Source organism: Microtus oregoni, unplaced genomic scaffold, assembly GCF_018167655.1.
Source record: "Microtus oregoni isolate MIOR12 unplaced genomic scaffold, Mior012 000057F_ref0000458, whole genome shotgun sequence".
NCBI classification, from domain to species: domain Eukaryota; kingdom Metazoa; phylum Chordata; class Mammalia; order Rodentia; family Cricetidae; genus Microtus; species Microtus oregoni.
Genome location: NW_024543833.1, coordinates 12,613,745 through 12,637,212, shown reverse-complemented (window position 1 = coordinate 12,637,212; position 23,468 = coordinate 12,613,745). Strand labels below are relative to the sequence as shown.

The window sequence follows — 23,468 nt, the reverse complement described above, 5'->3', positions numbered from 1 at the left end:
TGTCAGTCACTTTCTTCTGTGTCCTGCAGAACATCTGACAGACTCTTTCATGAAGCAAGAACCCCGAAGGACCATCTCACCTCTAGGCTAGTTCAGCAGTCACTTTTCTGTGGGTCCTGCAAACCAGTTCATGCAGCATACCATCAAGCAGTCCAGGCAAGAGCAGTTTCTTGTCCAAATGGCTAACCCAGCTCCAGGGTCACAGTAGGTCCATGTAACCATTAAGCAATTTGTAACATGCTGCTCACAGACCCCATTTAAGTGTTTGACCTCCTGAAAGAGCCAGAGTTGTTTGTGCAACCAACACAGATCAGAAAGTCCTCCCCTAAGGAAGGCCTCACAGTCTTACTACCAGTGCGGAGTTGGGAAGACATCTCTTAAAGGAGTCATGGTGCCCCTGCTTACCAGCAAACAGAGCCCATCTGGGGAAAAATGTAGCTACCAAGAAGCTGTGCTAAACTCTGTTCTTTCGTGTCTAGAAATTCTTTCCAAGATCTCTCAAGTTTTATGTGGATATAGTAGTTCCACGTTGGCATGCCTTTTTGAAAGCAGAGGCTGCATGTTTGTTTCCCGGTCACCCAGACACAAAATAATCACACAAAAACTGTAGCAATTAAAATGCTGCTTGGCATATTAGCTCAGGCTTCTCATTAACTAGCTCTTACATCTTAAATTCACCCATTTTTATTTCTTTGTGTATCACTACTGGGCTGTGGCTTACCAGGTAAAGTTCCAGGGCATCTGTCTCCTTCAGCAGCTACATAGCATCTCCCTGACTCTGCCTTCTTTTCTCCTCTATCTCTGCTTGGAATTCCTGCCTTGCTCTATTCTGTACTGCCATAGGCCCAAAGAAGCTTCCACCCACATCCTGGAGTCTCTAAAGCATCAGTTTCACAGATCGGCACATCGTATTGCCACTGGCTGCTTGCAGGGCATTGGCAGCTTTGTTCAGAAATCTGAGTGACACCCCCCATGACCCTGAGACTCTCCCAACAGCACAATATTCTAACATTCTGCTCAAGCATGTGGAGTCAAGCAAGTACTGATTGAATTTCCTGCATCTGTGAGCTACAATTCATCCTGCTCTAACGTTTTTCCTGCAGATATTATTTTTGCTACAGTTAGACAAGTGTAATTAATATTTGACCCAAGAACTGAATCAGGAGCTGTTATGCCATTTCCCTAAGAAAACATATTCTGTACAACAAATAATGATTTTACAAACAAAGGTTTGGAATTAATCTTATTGTCATTTGGACGTTTCTTCCAACTGGAATGGGAGTTTAGAGAATTGTTCTTAGCTTTTGTTGAAATAAAACTACACCACCCATTGTGATTTATTATTTTTATAAGTAGTAATTAATAAGTTAATGAAGTAGCAATGATGTTGATTAGAAAATAGTTCCTAGATCTCGGGAAGATTAATATGGAGAATTCCTTCTTGTTTACCTACTTTCCTTGTCCAGTGTCTGTTCCAGCTCTCCAACTCTGGACTCCACTACATAGCTACAGCTGCTCCCTCACGGGCTGACGGCCATGCCAGCCTTCAGTGCCCAGGAACTGGGTGTCATTCTTTCACCTTATTCTCACACACTCTGTTTATACTTTGTCAAGGTCAGCCACTTCTCCCTTCCTCTGTCACCATATGGCCTGTCACTGCCATCTGTCTCGTCCCTGCTCTTTTCCTTGAAGGAATTTTCCGAACAGTAGCTTAATTCTCCTAGAACCACCCCTGCCTTATTAATCTAGGGAGAAAATGGGGAAAGGTGGGATATTTGTGTTGTTCCTCTAGGGTCCCCAGGCCACCTCTCACTCTCTGCAGTGTGAATAAGAGTTATTATGTATTTAATAGGGTTTCCCTATTGAATAACACAGAGGCTGTCATGGCTATCTTTCTCCTTTTCCACACCTAATCTGCTGACGCCGAAATATGGATATTGTGAATGTTGTGCCCCTCATAAGTCACAGACTCCATGAGGGCAGGAAACGCACACCTTGCTGGACAATTGTGTCCCGGGAGCACAAGACTAATGTTTTGAGAGGAGTTTAGAAATAGTAAGTAGTAACTTTAAAATATGCAAAGGCTTTAAAGAGATAGGTCAGTGGTTAAGAGCACTGGCTGTTCTTCCAGAGGACTCAGGTTCGATTCCTGCAAGGCCTTCACAGTTGTCTGTAACTCCAGTTCCAGGAGATATGACACCCTTTTTTGGTCTCCATGGGCACTACATGCATGTAATGAGAAGCCTATATGCAGACAACACACACAAAAACATGGAATAATAAAATAAAAACTTTAATTAAAAAGGAAAAATAAGAGAAAGTAAAAAGGAGGCTATAGATACCTTAGAAAATCCCTGGGTTCTTCCCGGGACTTTAAACCTAAGGCTTTTTTGTCTTAATCCATGTTTTCATTGTTATTGTTACAATAAAATACGTGTGGATCATGTAAATTATAAAAAAATATAAATTAATTTTATTCATGACTTTGAAGATTGAGATATCTAATATCACAGGGTCTTCATCTGATGAGGGCTTTCTACTGCACCATAACATGGCAGAGGCTTTCAGATGGCGCTATGGGGCATGTGTGTTAGCCTGGGTCTTCTGCTCTCAGATGGAGCAACGGGGCACGTGTGTTGGCCTGGGTCTTCTGCTCTCAGATGGCGCTATGGGGCATGTGTGTTAGCTTGGGCCTTCGGCTCTCAGATGGAGCAACGGGGCACGTGTGTTGGCCTGGGTCTTCTGCTCTCAGATGGCGCTATGCGGCATGTGTGTTAGCTTGGGCCTTCGGCTCTCAGATGGAGCAACGGGGCACGTGTGTTGGCCTGGGTCTTCTGCTCTCAGATGGAGTGATGGGGCATGTGTGTTAGCCTCTTATCAAACTGTGAATGCTGTGATAAGCGCCCTGCTATCATGACCTCATTTGACCTCATCACCTCCCTAACTCCCCCTCCATTTCCTTAACATTAATTTGAGGGGTCATATTCTAGCAGTATGTGCCAGTCAGCGTTCTGTGGCTATAAAAAATGCCTCAGACACTACAGTTTAAAAGACGTTAAAGGGTTCAGTCTGCAATCAAGCAGCCCCTTTGCCTTCAGGTCTGTGGCAGCCAATGATGGTGGGAATGAATGGTGGGAAGGCATGTTCAATTTATAGCCTGGGATGAAAATGGAAGAGAATATGGGTTTTCATCACGAGTCCCCTTCCTAATCGCCAGTCCCTCACTAGACACCATTACCTAAAAGCTCTTCCTTCTCCTGATACCACTGCTCTGAGGACCAAGACATCTTGACACAGGCCTTGGTGACACCACCAATCTAAACCACCAGTGACAATCCTCATAGAATTACTCATTCCGGGGCTGTGGTGAGTCAGAAGCCAGGAACACAACATTGCACAGCGTTTCTGCCTTCCTACCTCTTGCTTAGAGGCTGATAAAATGTGGCAGAAGCAATGGCCACTTGGTCCCAGAGCCTGGGTCTTATGGAACCTTTAGTGGCTGCCCTCCAAAGAGAAAGCATAAAACTGTCATGGTAACAAAACACTGGATGGAAACAATGTCAAACACGGGAGGGGTTTATTTGGGCTCACAGTTTCACAGGTAGGTGTTGGAGCTGTTTATTCTGGGTCCATAGTGAGGGATAACATTATGACAACAGGAGTGTGTGGAGTAGGGGGCTGTTAACTTCTTTGTGGCCCAGAAGCGGAGGGGGAACATGTCAAGATAAAGCCCCCTTTGACATCCTTTCCCCAGATGGGTCCCATCTCTTAAAGCTTCCAAATCCTTGTCACTATTCATTGACTAACTCTTAATACATGAGGTTTCATGGTAGATATTTCTTCACAAACTGTGTTGCATGCATTTGTGTGTGTGTGTGTCCAAACCATACACAATGTTAGATAATCAGAGATGGTATCTCATATGTAATTGGTTAAGGCTAGATAATCAAATGTAGAGGGTATCTCAAATGTAGGTAGTAAGGCTTTTTAATCAAATGCAGAGATATTCCATATGTATGGAGTATTGCAGACTGAAAAAGAAGTAGGAATAGGCAGACAAGAGGCTTACCTTAGTTACTATCTTATTGCTATAAAGACATACCATGATCAAGGAAACTTAGAGAAGGAAGCATTTAGTAGGAGGCTTGCTTAAAGTTTCAGAGGGTTAGTCCAAGATCATTATGGTTAAGATCATGACACCAGGCAGGCAGGCATAACCCTGGAGAAAATTAGCCAAGAGCTACATTTTTTTATCCTCAGGTAGTCATCAGGGAGAGAGAGAGACAGAGACAGAGAGAGAGAGAGAGAGAGAGAGAGAGAGAGAGAGAGACTGGGCTTGATCTGGGCTTAACCTGGGCATTGAAACCTTAATGACTACCCCAGTGACACACCTCCTCCAACAAGACCACGCCTCCTGATCCTTCCCAGTTTCACTGAGAACTAAGCATTCAAACATATGCACCAATGGGGGCCATCCTCATCAAATCACAAGGCCAGTTTGGCATTGCTGATAGAGAATTTTTTTTCAATCGATATTGATTGACTGGTAGATAGAACAGAGAAGCTCTTCTGATTTATTATTATGATTATTGTTATTATTATTATTAAACAGGAAGTAGGAGTTGGTAGTCAAGCACAGGGAGCGGGTTGGAGTTTGAGGAGAGAAGTGAGAATTTTTCCAAATGAGTGGGGGTCGTCATTTGACAGGGGTGGGACCTAGCATCTTTTCTCAGTGGCACTCCAAGGCCTGTTTCAGGTTTACAATCATTACAATGAGCAATGTTAGCATGCTGGTTGATTTTCTCCAGTCATGGGTACTTGCCCAACAGCAGATCTACAAGAGGTATGAATATTTTTTTCAGAGTGGGAAGAAAGAGGGAGGGAAGAGTCTGGGAGTATGTGCAAAAGAATGACTATATGAAGCAGTATGGAATTTAGGATATGAAAAAAGATGGAAGGTGTGAAAAGGGGCAGACAATAGGGTACTAGGAAGAATCTGTCGACCACCAAGAGATATCAACATTAGGAGGTATGAGAAAAGATGACAGGAAGTAGGAAAGTGGATCGCTAAAATCGACACCACAGAGAAACACAGTTAGTGGTTGCTGAGGCCATAGATACTATCCTGGAAATGGTTGTGCACCTTAGCTTTCTGTTGTTGTTACAAACACTCCAGATCACTCATTTATGTGGAGGAATTATGTTTTCTTCACGGTTTCAGTCCACGATGGCTTTGCCTCTTGCTTTTCAGCTTATGAAGCAAGATGGTATAACATGGTTGGAGCAAAGTGGCTTATCCCATGGTGATGAGAAGGGAGGAGAAGATGGAAGAGGGGTTAGGCTTATTTTACTTTCACCATGCCTCACCTTCTAAGGGTTTCATTAGTTCAATTAGGACTGGAGGTTGGAGAGGAAACTTTCAGTGTGCGGACCTTCAAACCGTCTCAGTGGCTGAGCTAGACGTAAGATCATCGCAGATGAAAAACTGAGAGGCTACGTAGGTATTGTGGACTCAAGGATATGATTCCAAAACTTCCACTGATGAGCAGCCGAGTTTCTGAATCAGTCAATTACCTCTAGCTGATTATTGCAAGGCCTCTCATCATCAGTTTGAAATATAACAGACAGTAACTAAGGGTTACAATCTGTTTTCTTTATCGACTGATATATAACTAGAACTGTTATTCAAAGGCTGTAATGGGAGACATATTAATCCACGATGAAGTGGATGTAGGAGGAAACACAGTGAGACCCTGTCATATAAAACGAAAATGATGAAAGACGAATGATGCACAAATACCATCCTAGACGTTGTAGAGAGAAACTGTAATAAATTGCATCCCAGCATTTTCACAGCGTGGAGAAGCTGGGTTCTGGGAGGTAAGAGTGTTTTTTGCTTTTCGGTATTAATTGAGACCAGCGCTTGACATATATTAGTTGTTCCTTAAATCTTGGTCGAGTACAGTAACAAACGTTCTAAAGAACGCACTACTTTAGCACCCAACCACAGTTAAAGCCCCACCGGGCCAGTTCCGCAACACTGCGCTTGCGCGCGATAACCCCCTCCCATCCCGGCCTTTTTCCGGGCCAGCTTCGCCACAGGAAACACAGGAAATTTGAGCTCTTCGCTTTCCGTAGGCGCCCTTCCCGGCTCCCTCCGCGGCGTTCCCACGCCGACGCTCCTGAGGTTTGCGGGGCACTCGGTGGCTTCGCTCTTCGCGTCAGCAAGTGCCGAGGCCATGGCAGCCCAGAAGATAAACGAGGGGCTGGAGCATCTGGCGAAGGCAGAGAAGTAGTACGTGGAGTCGCAGCTGGGCTAGTGACCCGCGCCCCTTGGCCGTGCGCGTGGGTGGATCGGGAGGGAGGGCCGTGATGCTGTCCGCGGCGTCCCGGGGCGGTGCCGTCCCTTGTGGGTCAATCCCCTGCAGTCGGCGGTGCGGGCCTGCGCCTCGGCATCTGCATCACAGACACGTCTGTCCGGCGCGGGTTCCCGAGGGTTTGCGGCCGCTCTGCTCGTAGAGTAGTTGCTGGCTCAGGGGTGGCCACCTTGTTTCCTCTTCATGACAGCCAGAAGTGACCCCACGGATGAAATCGCCCGGTGGGGAGCCACTGCTAGGAAAGAGACCTTGTGCCATGCGGGGTGTAGACTAATTCTGGGACCTCTCACCCTTAGACGTCCTGTTCCCTGGGGTACAAGGTCTCTGCTTCCTTAGCCCTGTGGGTGTGCCACCTTCTGGTTCCGGGCTCAGTAGGAACCCAGCTGTACTGGAAATTGTGAATTCTCCTTATTTTGACACTAACATGACCCTCTAACCCACTTCCGTGAATTACAACATACATAGTTAGCGATTATCGACTATAAGAACTTTCTTAGTACACTTTTAGGGGCACCATAAACTAAGCAAGATCTTACCAACTTTCCAAATAAAAGTCCTCACTTTACAAAGGAGAAACAGAGGCTGCCAGAAACTTTCTGGAGACCTGTCCAAGGCTGCCTAGCTGAACAGAGCAGGGCCATGTTTACGCAGTGGAAATCCCAAGGCTCTTTCTTTTATACCACATTGCCTCCAGTGGCTTGGAAGGCAGCTATCGGTGCGGAGGGTGATCTCAACAATCCGTGTTGCTGGTGGGAGCAAACATAAAAGACCAGAGCATGTGCTGTCAGCCATAATAAAGTTGCATTATGTGAACTTCAGGGAGAAGTGATCGACCCGCCTGAGTTAACGGAACAATAGGAATCGAGATTGGCATCCTTTCTGTAATAGCCTTAACTAATCCTCACGGCAGCTGTGTATGGAGCTGAGCCTTTGGCTTCTAGGTGTCTCTGCTGGGAGAAGAATGGTGGGAGGGGCCTTCAGTCAAGGTGGGGTCATAGATGCCCGGACATACTTGTGGCTGTGGTGGGGGTGTATTGGCAGTGGGGTGGCAGGGAAAATGGGCCAAGCGTGTAGGAGAGGCAGTCGATTATACTCTGTTTTCTGATGGCAGTAGCTCTCATCGCTTCCTTTGTCTTAGGGAAGTTTTCTTACTGAGTCTTAGGACAAAAACAGTCAAGGCTCATAACAGGTTAGACATCAAAGTGACATTAACAGGGCCTTCATTCCTAACTAGTGATGCTCTACTGCCTGGGGGTGATCAGCAGTTTTTAAAATCTCTCCAGCACATTGAATGATTATAACTTGTTTGGGTGAGACTTCCATAATCATGTTACTATAGGGCGTAATAGGTGCTTTCATGACGGGCAGAGCTGGAACTTTGCTCTGCTGCTTATTTCAATTTTATACATTAGACATTACATGTAATTTGAAGGATTTTTATTTCTCCCAGAGATGAAACTCTTCACAAACTTGAACATCTGTTTACACACTTTAATATTGTTATAGTATGTATGTGTATGTTGTGTGTTAAGTATACTAAATATATTTTACAGAGAAAAGTAACTTCAGAGTTAGGCTCTGGGTAGTTGATACATGGGTCACAGGGACTTCTGTGGGTCTGTGAAGTGTGTGCTTCTAAGGACCCCGTCTCTCATTAGCCCCTGGATTCATATGAAGCAGTGTTCTATGTAAGCAGACTTTCACTAATTGAGTTGAAATGTAGAATATAAGACGGCCTTCAGCAATTCTTACACACACTCAAGTATGAGACCTACTGGATTAGTTTGAAATTATTTTTAAAATAAAAACAGAATGCTGCAAAAGAAAAAAGGCAAGAAAGATAAACACTCAATATTGGGTGCCCTTTGCTCTGGCTTCTAGGCCAGCGTCAATCCTGGATCGCCATTTCTCTCTGTTGTCCTAATACTCTCCTCTTTCTCCCTCCCACCCATTGGCTGCTGACTCTCACGCAGCCTTTGCTTTACTCCTCAGGTTTCCCGTCTGAATGTTATCCCTTAGTCTCTGCAGTCTCTTGGTATACCAGGTGCTCACTGGTCTTTACTTGTCCTCTTCCCAGTAGCCGCTCTGCTGCAAAGGACAGTCTACTTCAGGTTCCCAAGCTTGTTAAAGCACACGTGGCACCCACCCAGACAGTTTCTGGCTGTGTAGATCTGGGGTAGGCAGTGTTGATGCCGCTGGTCTGGGGACCATGCTTGTTCTGTTCGGATGGTATATAGGCATTTCAGAAGGAGGAAAACTGCATTTGTGATGGGTGGGGATGGCAGAGGCGAGGGTACATTTATTATGAATAGTCAAGAAAGAGTTGAGAAGGTGGGGACCTGTCCCTGATGGTACCTTTTATTAAGAAATGTCTCTCTTTAATTCTAGCCTGAAAACTGGGTTTTTAAAATGGAAGCCAGACTACGACAGTGCTGCATCTGAATATGGAAAAGCAGGTATTTGTGACTGGAGTCCTCTTGCTGCTGTGTATATCATTAGCATAATCGGATAACTTTGTCCTAGCATAATAATTTCAGTGGTTCTTGTCAACTTTACTAGTTAGAACAGAAGAGCAAAGCAGAGCAGCTGCACGGGCCTGGGCATTTTCCTGGACTTACCCTCTGCAGATCTGGCGAGTGCTGAGTCAGTTCTCGTCCTGGGTCCTGACAACAGACATGGGGTAGTGTCTGCAGTCCAGCTCTTAGCATTGCTTCTGTGGGTGCCAGCTTCATTCACTGGAGTCCATGAGTGTTGCATGCTTCTGTCTTAGACTTCCTGCTGTTGAGTAAAGGGTATTCTTTAATTTTTACACTAAAAAGAGATCTGCAGACCTTGTGTTTTCCCACATTAACGTTTATGAGCTTCATTTTTAGAAACACATGTTCACTAAGAGTTAAAACCTTTGTGCTCATTTTAGTAAATTCACCTGTCTATAAGCATAAAATACCTGAAATATGCAATGAAGGGAATTCAGTACAAGTTTAGTTTTATTAAGAAATGATATGATAGCCCTGAAAGGCTGCTGTCATTTTGATAGAACGTAGTAAAACATAATTTTGAGACTCGTGTGATGGCTCAGAGTGAAGGTGCTTGCTGCTGAGCCCACAACTGAGTTTGGATCCACGTGCAGACAGAGGGTCTGACTCCCACACGTGGTCTCCGATCTCCATGCACACGCCTTTAACCACCGCAGGTTTGAGTTCCTCAAGCACATTTTCATCTGTGACGATGTTAGTGAGCCTGGCTTTGAGATCTCCAGAGCAAGTACTTTCCACCAAATTTTAGTTTCAGTTTATCTCCAAATAAATAACTAAACAACCAAACAAACCAGGTACCTTGAAACTACCATTATTATGCATGGGTTTATTTTCTACTTGAAAGGAGAACAGAAGTCTTTAGCCTTATGTTTAAATATTGTGTAAGTTTTGTTTCTTACATTCTGCAAATTACATGTATTTTGTATTTAAAGATAAATTTGTTTAAACTTGAGATTTATATGGATTGTTGGGGATATTTTATAGTCTTTATAAAAAAACAAAGTTGGAACAAGCAAGAATAGGAGTAGTTGAATATTCTGTTTGTTTTCAACACTTGGTTAAAGAGTTCTCTGAGAGTGTGGCTTTAAGAAATAATAGTTGAGGACACTATCTAGAGGGAGGCCGAGGCAGGAGGATCTGTTCAAGCGGAGGTTAGTCAAGGCTGCATAGTTGAGTCCTCCACTAGGGGGTGCATGTGTGGAGACCCTGTCTCAGATGACAAAACAAAGACACACTTCCTTCAATCACTGTGCTTTCTACTTTTCATAATCCACCTTTGATGAATTTTCCGAAGACTAATATTGTCTTTCAGGGGCATCCTGATTGTGAGCCCCCATTGTAAGTGGTGTAGTTAACTAAATAGAAAAGCAAATGACTTGTTGGCACTTAATGACTGTGTGCAAAGGAAAGATGTATTACAGAACCGATGTGTTGATTGGGCTTCGGTTTGTCAGTAGTCGTGGGCTGGAAGGAAAGAAGCTGGGAGTGAGGTGTGCTCTTGGGTGGAGCAGGTTCTAGGAGCTCTTGGTATTCAGTGGAAGCAGCACTGATGTGTTGCTAAAAGTCAACAATTAAAACTTTAAAAGGCTTCTAAAAGTGTACCCAGAAAGATTATAACTTGCTTTAGATAAAAGTAATATTTCACATTTTTATGAAGCCTCCTATTTGAAATCTGTATTTTACTTCTCACATAATGCAGAGTTGGGTAATGATTCATTTGAGGACGGTTAATGATGGAAATAGAAAGTCTTACTTTTTTTTCTTTCCCTGTTTCAGCTGTTGCTTTTAAAAATGCCAAACAATTTGAGCAAGCAAAAGATGCCTGCCTACGGGAAGCTGTTGCCCATGAAAATAACAGGGCGTATCTTTTTTTTAGCTTTAAAAGGAAATGAAACAGCTAGATTTTGACACCACCTTTCCCTTGAGTGTTTGAAGTGAAATGCTTTTCAGTTAGAGAAGGAGAGGCAGTGTGTGCTTTATAGTCATGGGGGATTCAGGGAAGGATGGGCAGTGTGTGCTTTATAGTCATGGGGGATTCAGGGAAGGATGGGCAGTGTGTGCTTTATAGTCATGGGGGATTCAGGGAAGGATGGGCAGTGTGTGCTTTATAGTCATGGGGGATTCAGTGAGTGTTTCTGAGCACATGTTGGTATGAGCAGCCACGTTTGCCTGTTATTTCCTCCTGCTCCTGGCTTTGTTGACAGGGATTTGACTTGAGATGAAGGGAATGAGGTTTCTAGGCATGTGCCGAAAAAGAAAGTGAAAGTACAGCTATTGAAAATGCATAATCTGCTTTGGGGAAAATAGTCTTCCCCGGGTCTTTGAAGATTTATAAACATTCTAGAACGAAATGTTCTTGGTATGTCATAAGGGCTACCAATTATAAATGTCCATTCTATCTCCCATGCAAATATAGTCTTAGTATTCTTGCACTTCATCCTGTTGGTGTAGTAGTTTAAAGTTCTTCGCAGTGTTTGTCAGTGTTGGGCTGGTCAGAGCCAGCAGCAGCGCTGGGTATCGCTGCTTTACTCGTAGGATTTGTCTTTGGAAACACAGACCAGTGACTTGATCTCCGAAGACCACTGTTTTCTTCTGTTTTCCTTAATTTTGACATCGTTGTCTTCATTCAGTCTTTTTCATGCTGCCAAGTAAGTAACTTTTCACCCTTCTTATGTGTTTGCAGATGTTCTAAAAGTTGATCTCTCTAAGCTGAGAACTTTCCCTCAAGCTCTGTGTTTTTAAATACGTATATAAATTTAATAAAGATAATTATTTTCATTTGTTTTAGCCATCAGCTGAACTTTAAAGTCCAAGTGTCTCCTAGTAAGAAAGATTTTTAAATTCTGCATAATGTTTTGCTTGTGAAAACCCAGGTGACTTGAATTCTCCCTTTATTTATTGGTTGCCAGGTGCCCATGGAAGAGATGGGAGAGCTCTCCTTTTGTGGCGCATATTCATTTGTTTTAAAACTAAGAATTGGGCTTGTCTTTTAGCCTTCCTGAGACAGACTTAATTTTGCTGAATAAACTCAGTTTAGTGTTTGGTGTTCCTAAGGCATCAGTGCTCTAAACAGCAAATGAATGAAAGGAAACGCATGGCACTCTAGTGTGGCGGTACGGCCCGGAGTGACACACGTGCTTGAGTTCCTTTCTGCTGGTCAGGTGACCAGCATCTTCACCTGAAGCTCTCTCCCTCTTTGTTAAGGTCTCATCAGAGAAATTGTATTCTCTTTGCAGAGCTTACGAGCAAGCTGGCATGATGTTGAAGGTTAGTGATACTGTTTCAGAACAGCTGTGCGGGTAAAGAGAACTCGCAAGCTGTCAAGGCAGAGTTCATGTTGAAGTTGACAAGTTTCTTCCCTGTAAAGCAAGAAGGGGTGAGGGTGTGGGAGTGGGAGCAAAGGCTATATTAAGATGTCTTGCCCAGGTTAGTGCTAATTGGACCCATGGTGAGCGTCCTGTGGCAATTCCTGTAGAGGATTGAAAGTGCCCTGTGAAAGGCAATGGATTGGGAGGGAAGCCTGCAGCCAGGAGAGGGCGCTGCTGGAGACAGCCTGAGGGCGGCTTTATTTTACACGGATGTTTGTTTGTTTGTTTGTTTTGTTAAATTACTTGTAGGTTATGGAAAGGAAAATTAGCTTTATTAATTTTTTGGTTTATAAATATCAGTGTCAGGCTGGAGTCAGTAGAGTCTCAAACTAGCTATTGCCACTTTATTTTATTCCTTTTGAATGGAACAATGGAATGTTTTGACTGATGTGCTACATTTATGCTTCTTAATAGCAGGTTAGGGGTTACTATTCTGTTTTAGCTATGAAATGGGTTAAGTGTGTGTGTGTGTGTGTGTGTGTGTGTGTGTGTGTGTGTGTGTTTGTGTTTGTGTGTGTGTTTGTACACAAGCCAGAGCTCAACATTTGGTGTCTTCTGCCACTCACCTTCTTTTTTGAGACCAGGTCTCTGGCCCGACACTCGCAGGTTAGCTAGACTGGTGACTGGTAGTTCCTGACATGTACCTGTCTCCACCTCTCCAGAGCTCAGATTATAAGTGTATATCATATGTTGGGCTTTTTGTTGTTGATTTTAGACCTAGATCTCAGGTGGTACCTACTCTGTAGTGCTGTATGTGTGTCAAGAAGTGTGTGGGTAAAATCATGGAATTTCCAGGTGCTAAAACTCCATTTCTTAAGTTGAGACATTTTCTGCCTGTGCTGCATGCTTATCCTGAAGGAGATGCAGAAACTGCCTGAGGCCGTCCAGCTGATCGAGAAAGCCAGCATGATGTACCTGGAGAATGGCACCCCTGATACGGCGGCCATGGCCTTGGAGCGAGCTGGAAAGTGAGTGCACAGGGCTGTTGTGGGATGCCCTGGCTTTGCAGAGGGCTCCTTTTGTCTTGTAAAGTCCTTTAAGAAACAATTTCTTAATTCTCACAGATTGTATTTTCTGTCTAATTCAGGCTCATAGAAAATGTAGATCCAGAGAAGGCTGTGCAGTTGTATCAGCAGACAGCCAATGTGTTCGAAGTAAGTTAGAATTTTATTTCTTTAATTACTCATAATATTTTCATTCATAATATATAGGAAAAGAAATGTAGTAAATGCTTTTTAAGGTTTTTCTGTGTCGCAGCTCAATGCCTTCTTTCTTCTAGAGGTTAGTGAATGGCCTAACAGCGTTGGTGCTACCATCCTTGGCCATTGCTTTGTGCAGTTGTTGTTGCAGGGTCAGAAGAGTTCCACATTAACTCTGCCCACACTCCCTTTTCTGATTCCTGCAGAATGAGGAGCGCCTCCGGCAGGCAGTGGAACTTCTAGGAAAGGCCTCCCGACTGCTGGTGCGAGGACGAAGGTATGGCTTACATTTGTGACTTGTAAACAGCCTTGGCTATAGCTTGTCTACACCGGACAAACAGTGGAAAGGTGACCATCTCCTAAGAGTAGGCATGTAGATTTAAAACCTGTTTTCTATCATAACGGTAACTCCGTGAAGTGAAAGAGGAGTTGCTGTGGTCTCCCATCACACTACTTGGAACCCATGAAACCCATGAAAATCCACAGCTTTTGATACAGTTGTGTCATTAAATGGGATATTTAGTATTTTCCACTATATATATATTTTTAATTTTTTTCATATGTTCTTGAATTTGGTTTGCAAGTATTTCATTGAGAACATTTACATCTATATTCTTAAGGGGTATTGATCTATATAGTGGCTTCATAAAAAGAATTAAGAAATGTTCTTTCAGTTTCTGCACTGTGGAATAAATTGAGGCATATTGACACTAATTCTCTGAAGGTCTGATAGAATTCTTTGCTGAATACAACTGACCCTGGGATATTTTTGGTTAGGAGATTTCCTGATTACGGCCTCTATATCACTAGTGGTTATGAGTCTGTTTCAGTTGCTTGTATTATCTTGACTTAACTTTGGTTAGGTCAAATGTACCAAGACATTGGTCCATGTCTTTTAGATTTTATAGTTTGGTATAATAAAGATTTTTGAAGTATGTCCTCATGATTCTCTTAATTTCCTTAGTTTCTGTTGTAATGTTGCCCTTTTCATGTCTAATTTTGTTCATTTGGATCTTATGTCTCTCTTAGTTAATATGGCTAATGTTTTATCAATCTTAATAATTTTTCTCAAAGAACCAACTCTTCCTTTAATTGATTCTTTTTATTGGTATTTTTGTTGTTGTTTCTGTTTCGTTAATTTCTGCCCTGTTTTATTGTTTCTTCCTGTCTCCCCTTTGGATATTATTTCTTCTTGTTTTTCTAGAGCTGCCAGGTGTGTCATTAAGTTACCAATATGAAACCTCGAGTTTTTTGATATACGTATTTAGTGCTATGAACTTGCCTCTTAGAACTGCCTTCGTTGTGACCTATTGGTTTGGATATGTTTTGTTTTCATTTTCATTCACTTCTTATAAGTTTTTAATTTTCTTCTTGATTCCTGTCTTGACAGAATTGTTCAGTTTCTATGAGATTATGTACTTTCTGACGTTTCTGTTGTTTTTGATATTCAACTTTAATCCGTGGTGATCAGATGGATATGGTAGTGTTTCAGTTTTCTTGTATCTGTTGAGATTTGCTTTCTGATCTAGTATATTGTCAGTTTGGGGGCCATGAGCTGCTGAGGAGAGGGTAGATTCTTTAGAGTTTGGATGGATGTTCTGTAGATTCTGTTAGGTCCATTTGATTTAGGCCATTATTTAGCTAGTGTTTCTCTGTTTAGTTTTGTGTAGACCATCTGTCTGTTGGTGAGAGCTCTGTATTGAGCTCACTCACCATCACTGTGTGAGGGCTGACATGTGATTTTAACCCTGGTAATGTGTCTTTTATGAACCTGGGTGCCAATGTGTTCAGTGCATAAATGTTTAGAATTGTACTGTCCTCTTGTGTCTTCTTGGATTTCTCTTGTGATTAGTATGTAGTGTTCTCTTCTAATTAGTTTTGGTTTGAAGTCTTTTTTTTTTTTTTGCCAGATATTGAAATGGCTTACATCTACTTGATTCTTTGGTCCATCTGTTTAGAATAACCCATCCTTTAATCTCAAGGTGATATCTATTTTTGATGGTCAAGTCTGTTTCTTAGATGTAGCAGAAAGAAGAATCCTGATTTTGTAATCCAGTCTGTTAGTCTGTCTTTTTATGGAAGAATTAAGAGCATTCAGGCTGAGGTTTATTAATGAGCAGTGTTGTTTCTTGTTGTTTTGGTGTGCTGTCATCGGCATCCCCACCCCGATTTACTGTTGATACACCGGGATTATTTATTCTTGTGTCCTCTAGGGTGTGCTTAACCTCTTCATGTAGCCGGTGACTCACTTACATTTCCTGGCCGCCCTGACCCAAATAATCACATTTAAAATTGTGTTAATTACAGCACTGCTTGGTCAACAGCTTTGGCGTATTTCTACCTAGCTCTTATATCTTAAATTAACCCATTTCTATTAATCTGGGTTCTGGCCAACAACTGGAAGAGACAGAAAAAAGGTTAAAAAAAAAATCACGCTACACAGCTGCTTATAGGGACTGCTCTGGGGGTGGGAATTCTAAGAAGGTGAAGTACATCATCTCATTAAGAGAATAATCACCCCACTTGTCTGTTTGCATGACTTAAAGGAGACACGTATCTCAGTTTAAACTTGCCCATATCTCTGCAGTGACAGTAAAGGCCATAGGTGTAGTTTTTCAAGAAATTCGGGACTGGATCAATTCCTTTCCAAGGCTAAAGTAAGCTTTTCTTCATGATGACTACATATTATAAAATATATGCCAAACATATTTAGAGATGGAGTATGACTATATCTTATGTTGATAAGGTTAACTATTCTTTTTCAGATACACTGTTGTGTTTGTAAGATGTGGAAAGCTTCCAATAGTGAGATTTCCATAGAAATGAAACAGTCTGGTTCCTGTAATTTCATTTCTTCAGGGTCTGTGCTGCTCATGCTCACAGTCATGAGAGATGTGAGCACATGGGAGGCCTCCTTTCATTACTTTTTCTATTTGTATAGCGGACTGCCACAGCCCCAGCTCTTTAAAACAGCATTATGTAATCTCACGGATTCCGTGGTCAGAAGTCTCTACTGGGGCCTCAACAGGCTGAAATCAAGGTGTGGGAGGTACGCTGGGCCTACAGAAAGGCCAGGTTAGCTTGCTGGGATCCCCGAGCAGCAGTGCAGGGAGTGAGGACACATGGCAGATAAGGGAGTGGTCAGGGCACCCTGATGTTTTTACTGCAGATGGAAGGAAGCCTGGTGATGAGTCCAGATTGTCTAGAAAACTTCACAGAGCTGCTTATTGAGGTAGTTAGGAGCATATTAATGCGTGATTTTACCAAACTTAAAAACCTCTTTCATGCTAACCTCTCATTTCCTTTGCATTGCCCTGATGCCTCAGAGGGAGTCAGGCATTTGAGAGAAAAGTCTGATGAGTGCAGCCAATGGGAACACCGCTGTGGAGCACTGACGAAATGCTGTCCTCTAAAGTCTGTGCCCAGGGCAGTGGAGCAGTGGCATCTGCAGAGGGCTTCGCATCTGCCCTCCTTGACGTTTCTTTCTTTTGTCTTTAGGTTTGATGAGGCTGCACTGTCTATTCAGAAAGAAAAAAATATTTATAAGGAAATTGAGAATTATCCAACATGTTATAAGGTATTCTTTGAATATGTCTGGCTTGACTTCACTTTAGATATTTTACACATTGGTATAAAGTATTTAAGCTAAGATCCTATGGATATTTGTCTGTTTCTATAAATCAATAATTTATGATCTTTATGCTTCTGACCATGATGGAGAAAACCATCCTAGCCATCCTTTCGTTCAATAAAATTTTCAACAAAACACTAAAAGTATTCACTTCAGACTCCGGACAGTAAATAAAAATGGGTGGCCTGCAGATGGTGCCCAGTGCTTGGATGAAGCCAGCAGCTCAGGAGCATGCCTTCCTGGGAGCTCTGTCTCCTCTTGTCCGTTGCCCTGAGAGATGCCCCTCTCATGGCGCTGGGCAGGAGAGACTGAAGCAAAAACTGCAGAAGAGCCCTCCTCCCTGAAACTGGAGGGGCTCGGGAGAGGCCTCCCACCCCACTTGGTTTAGGTTGAGCTCCGGTCATAGAGCTGCAGCTGCATCACAGCCTTCCCTCTCGTTTCAGAAAACAATTGCTCAGGTCTTGGTTCATCTACACAGAAATGATTATGTGGCTGCAGAGAGGTGTGTCAGGGAGAGCTACAGGTAAGATCTGGCTGTTTTCACTGACCGGTGTTGACTTTCCTATTTCTTGAATTAACATCAATACCTAGACAAGTTTTGTTTTTGCCATGAAACTTTTACAAATCTTCTAAGAGATAAGACTGCCATTGCCGGGTTCCGTTGTTTTGTTGTGTGTGTCTTGTGTGTGCTGAGCAAGCCCTTACTACAGAGCTGAACTCCAGTTCCACCTCCCACTTAGGGTTTGCCAGTCAGCAGTTATGGTACCAGTTTTACAAGTTGCTTTTCTGCTTATGCTGTTCCCGGAATGATTTTCGTTACTTCGTTATCTTTGCCTTTTAAATGACAACAACAAAGGAGAATTTCTGTGTGATATGTTGCAAGTCAGATGGGGGCATGAATGAGTATTGGCCATTTATTACTGTGCAAGTGTCTTGTGCACTGTAGGATTCCTAGTGGCATCCTTGGTCTCCACCCACTGGTTGCCAGTAGCACCCCAACACTTGTAACCATCAGAATGTCTGCAGACCTTCTCCTGCCCTTGATGGGAACAGAAGGAGTCTCAAGGGAGAGCTGAAGTGTGATTTGTGCTTCCGTAGCATCCCAGGGTTTAATGGCAGTGAAGACTGTGCTGCGCTGGAACAGCTCCTGGAGGGGTATGACCAGCAAGACCAAGATCAGGTGTCAGATGTCTGCAACTCACCCCTTTTCAAGTACATGGACAATGACGTAAGTGGGCCTTTTGGGTCAGCTCTCCTCTTGAAGAGATTCTCCCCCTGTGGACTGGAGAGTTTTCTACCTCTGTACTTGTATTTTTCACTGTGCTCATAAAGGAGCCAGCCAATCTAGTTGAACTTTACCCTGTGTAGGTGATGTAGCTACTGTATGCGCTCAGGACTGCTTACTTGCTTCCTGTCTGTGTTGTCATGTGCATATTATAAATTCAGCCCCATTTCTTCCCTCTTTTCTCCTGCCCTGTTTCTTGGTTTATCCAGTTGCTATTAGGTTTTTTACCTGAAAGAGGCCATCCCGGGAAGCTGTAGGCCTATGGGCATCCCGTGTCTGTGAGAGCTGTGTGAGACAGGCTGTTATTAGTCATCCTCAAGCCTAACCTGTAAAGTGGAAGAGCTCAGTTTGTCCACTAGACTGTTGTGAAGAATCCTCTGGTCTTCTGTGAGAAATAGCCTTACACTTGAGTGAGCCACAGCTCTCAATCTTTTTCCTCAGTCCTTCTGTATATTTATCTGATTACTAACCTTAGAGTTCTGTCACAATGTCAAATTAAGATCTTGAATTTTCTTATAATGATAGAGGTAAACAATAATCTTTTTTTTATTCTAGGTAAATTCTTACACATACTTTTCTTTTTTCTTCTTGGTCTCACTGGTGTATAGTACCACCTAGCCTTGAACGTACAGCCTTCTTGCCTCAGTACCCTGAAGTAATGCAGGAAGTCCAAGTGTGCGCCACTCTACCTAGCGGCTTATGCGCTTTTGAAAGCATCCTTGTGTCATAATAATAAGTATGCGGTATCTTCCTCAACAGTGTGTTGTAGGAGCTGTGGGCTGTGTTCCTGCTGCCCCAGCTCCTGGTCGCCTGGCTAGCTTTAAACCCGAAATAACAACACACAAATTGTATTCTTTTAAACACTGCTTGGCCCACTAGCTCTAGCCTCTTACGGGCTAATTCTCATATTTTGCCTAACCCATTTTTAGTAATCTGTGTAGCACCAGTCTTACCGGGAAAGATTCAGCATGTCTGACCTGGCGGCTTGCTTCATCGCGTCTGCCCAGGAGAGGGGGGCATGGCCTCTGAGCTCACTTCCTCTTCCTCCCAGCATTCCATTCTGTTTACTCCTCCCACCTATGTTTTAACCTATGAGGGCCAAGCAGCTTCTTTATTATATTTAACCAATGACCTTCCTCCATCAACAGTGTCCACCTTGTTTTGAGACAGTCTGAACCTGGAGCTCATTGATTTGGTTATCTGGCTGGCCAGCAAGCCAGGGATCCTCCTGGCTCTGCCTCCCCAGTGATGGGACTATAGGCTTTTGTCTCTACATTTGTCTTTTGTGTGGGTGCTCAGGACCTCTGGAAGAGCAGTCAGTGCTCTTAACCACTGTACCATCTCTCTAGCCCATTTTTTAAAAGTGTAGGTTCTGGAGATCAAACTCTGGTCTTCAGGCATGAAAAACAAGACCTTTACTAACTGAGTTCTCTTCCCAGCTCCAAATTTGTATTTTTTTTAAATTGTTCCTAATTTACACTCTCATTGACTCAGGTTTTTTCTTCATAACTACTAGAAGTATTATGGGTATGTCCATATTATCTCCAGGTCCCCAGTTAGGTACATACTTGATACATCCACAACTGTGAGCCGTCGCACCGTGGTCTAATGACAGGGCATTTCTCTCAGAATACTAGTTCCTGGGGATGGATGACTAGTATTTATTGCTCTGTGCATGTATGAAGTGTGAATGGGCACAGGTGCCACAGCACACATGTGGAGTTCAGGCCAACTGTGTGAAGTTGCTTTTCCTTCTCTCCTTCTGAGGGTTCTGGGGATTAAATCCAGATTGTTAAGCTTGTATGGCAAACACTTTTACCCACGGAGCCATCTTGCTGACCTCATGCACATGCGCTTCTCTCTAAAAGATTTGTTTTTATTTTTGTGTACATAAGTGTTTACCTGCATATATTGCACCATATGGGGGTGCCTGCAGAAGTCAGAAGGGGATATTGTACCTCCTGGAACCAGAGTAAAGATAGTTGTGAGTCGCTTTGTGGGCTTCAGAACCGAACTCACATTCTCTGCAAGAGCAGCAAGTCCTTTTGACTACTAAGCCATCTCTCCACGTGCCCCTACTTCCCCATCCCGACCCCAGTCCTTTTTATAATTAGCTGATGCTAAGACACTGTGTATCAAGATTTTAGTTTTTCAGCTTTAATAACTTGTCTTACTGTTGACAGTACGCTAAGCTGGGCCTAAGCCTAGTGGTCCCAGGAGGGGGAATCAAGAAAAAATCACCAGCAACACCCCAGGCCAAGCCTGATGGAGCTGCCAGCACAGCTGCTGAGGAGGAGGAAGACGAGTATTCAGGAGGCCTGTGCTAGTATCCTGCCTGCAGAGAGATGAGAAGCTGGGAATCCTGGCGAGCCTGTTGATGGGGTTACTCATCTGTGGTCATCTGCTTCACGGAGATTGTGACGCTGAGTGTTAATATATGTGAAGTTTAGCTTGCCTTTCCCCAACTCAGCCATTGTGTCTGCTACCTGTGAAGCTCTGTACTTTCCGTTCTAAGAGCAGAAATGAGCGGTCATATTTTAATAATTGATTTTAAAATGTATAGATAAATTTCAGATAAATTATATTATAAGCAAGGCAGGAAATAGGCATAAATACTCTTTTCTCATGGGTTCTTGTAATTTATTGTTAAATAATTGTCACTGCATTTTATTTAACGTTACTTTCTAAACGTGGTTTTTCTTTTTTTTTTTTTCTTTTTTTTTTGGTAAAAATAATTATTTCAAAACTGGTCTGGTTCTTCCCACCATCTTTCCGTGTTGTCACATGGTACTCATGCATGTTCTGATTAAGGTTCTCAAGAGCATCCTTAGTGCCCAAAAGAGAGGCAGACAGCAGGTCTTCAGTGGGCAGCACTCCAGTGTCACCCTCCATTCTGACTGTGGTGGTGGTGCGTGCTGACACCTGACACCCTTACACGGGTGGGTGAGGAGAGCGTTGATGGTCACAGAACTGGGACCATTGTTGTCGCCCTGCAGGCTAAACAAGTGTGGAGTATCAGCCCCAGGTTAGATGTGCTACTTAAAGACCGAGATCTGGCACAGTTATCTTCCCGTCCTGTCAGTGTGGTTGCATTGTACCAGTAGCCTCAGCTAGCATTGTGGACCATGAAGAAGCATGGCAGGAACATGGAGAGGAAGACCTGGGGTTCTCTTTTTAGGGGTACAAAATGTAAGAATGAAAGCAATGTTCCTGTGGACGGAGGACTTGTCTCATTCTGAAAAGAAAATTTATCCATCACCATATTAGATACATTTAAATTACTGAGTATTTTCAGAGACAGCTTTAGGATAAAAGCCTTATAGTATTTAGCTTAATAAATGACCACAAAATGTGGAAGGCAGAGTATTGGTGTTTTTTTTTTTTTAAACAACAATAAAAAGGCTGGCTGTGTTCCAACATGGGACTAATTAAGACCATTTGCATGAGTCCAGAATGACAGGTAATGTTCCTGTCAGTCTAGTATGCATTTCTGACCTCCAGAGCAGTTCTGATTCAGAGTTCATAATTTAGCATGAGTTGTTCTGTATACTACAAAAAGTAAAAAGCCAGTGTGTGTGTGTGTGGAGGGGGCGACAATGCATTTGAAGGACATACATTTAGGGCTGGGTTACCAGTCTTTTCATACCTCAGAAGGCCTTCCATGCTTATTTCCTAAAAGTTAGTTTTGAAGCATTCCTCTTTTTCTAAACCTGATGGCTTCGACCCTCTCAGAGCTGGTGTGGACTGAAGAGGATGCAAACAGCAGCAGGGCGTGCACCAGGCGGCAGTGTCGACTGGACTGGTCCCTGTCGTCATGCTCCCCTGCCTGCTCCACCGCCGTCTCGTTGTGACACCCCATACTTGCATATAGTATGCTTGGTTTTGCTGGCTTTCCAGAATCTAGGAAAGTATCTTTATGTTACTGGTCCTAGTGGGAGATCTCAGACTAGCATCCTCTGCCAGGCGTGCTTGAGTGGGTGGATGTCACGTAGAGTCCCTGCACAGGTTACAGGTCAGATGCAAAACACTAATAAAAGTTTTCTATCTTCCCCTAAATTACCTGGAGAGTTGTTTGGGTTGCCAGCTCATTGTGTTTAATTGCATTGAAATTATGACTAAAGCTGTATTTGGCATTTTTATTTAAATAGGAAATTGGTATTTCAAAGATGGTGTCAATGTTGTGTTTACCTTTAGATCCAACCAGAAACATCATGCTTATTTGAACAAATTAATACTCTATAAAAGTAGATTTGGCAGTACTTAAAAGTTTCTTTAGACAATTGTGTGGCGCCTGTTAATTCAGTAAAACCTTGCAGGGAGTCAGTTTTACTCAATCTTAAACAAAAAAGGAACCATGAATGTATTGTGGAGCAGCATTACAGCTCAGTTTTAAGGCAGCAGAGGGTTTAGACAGTTGTACACCTCCCGCCATCCGGAGCCAGCGCTCAGGATCTGGAGCTCGTTTTTGTGTTGGTTATTCTGGGTGGTGTCTTGGGGCTTTTGCTCCATGTGTACACATTTTCTTTTTTTTTTTTCTTTTTACAGAGGTCTATGTATCTAGCATTTTATTTTTCTACCTGCATTAAGTCTGCACTCCGGAGAGTTTTAGTCAGACTTGGGAAACTTAGTGTTTACAACAAGAACTGTTTTCCAGAACTCTTAACACCCTCTATGAAAGTGAAAATCTGCATGAATATGCTAGAACCACTTAGTGTTTAGTTACTGTATAGTAAGTGTGAAGTCAGTCTACAGAACACATTTAATATATTGAATTTGTAAATACGCAGAATATGGTATTTGTGTATGGAATCTGTGCATTATCATATTTTTTCAGATTTTTGGTGAGTAAAATATTAATATGTTGTTAATGGAAATTAGATGTTTACTTCTGAAGGAAGATAATTATGAAAATAAAACCCAAGACTCTATGAATGTTTTTAGTTTTATTTGCTTATTCATTCTCTTCAAGGACACATTTTCTTAATCACTTACATTATTTTAGTTATCTTTCAAAAGAACAACAGTATTTATCTGTCCTCAGTTGCTTTGCTTTGTCAGAGTTACTGTATAT

General features: G+C 42.8%; 1 protein-coding gene across 1 annotated transcript; it reads left to right on the top strand.

Moving 5' to 3' along the window:
• Positions 1 to 6,154: 6,154 nt before the first annotated feature.
• On the top strand, positions 6,155 to 21,788 carry LOC121438833 (gamma-soluble NSF attachment protein). Its single transcript, XM_041639306.1, has 12 exons — positions 6,155 to 6,295; positions 8,766 to 8,833; positions 10,691 to 10,775; positions 11,545 to 11,562; positions 12,151 to 12,181; positions 13,141 to 13,250; positions 13,370 to 13,436; positions 13,688 to 13,758; positions 16,980 to 17,058; positions 17,556 to 17,635; positions 18,211 to 18,340; positions 20,581 to 21,788. Exons 1-12 carry the CDS (start codon positions 6,240 to 6,242, stop codon positions 20,722 to 20,724), a joined length of 939 nt encoding a protein of 312 aa, XP_041495240.1. The 5' UTR covers positions 6,155 to 6,239; the 3' UTR covers positions 20,725 to 21,788.
• The last annotated feature ends 1,680 nt before the right edge of the window (positions 21,789 to 23,468 follow it).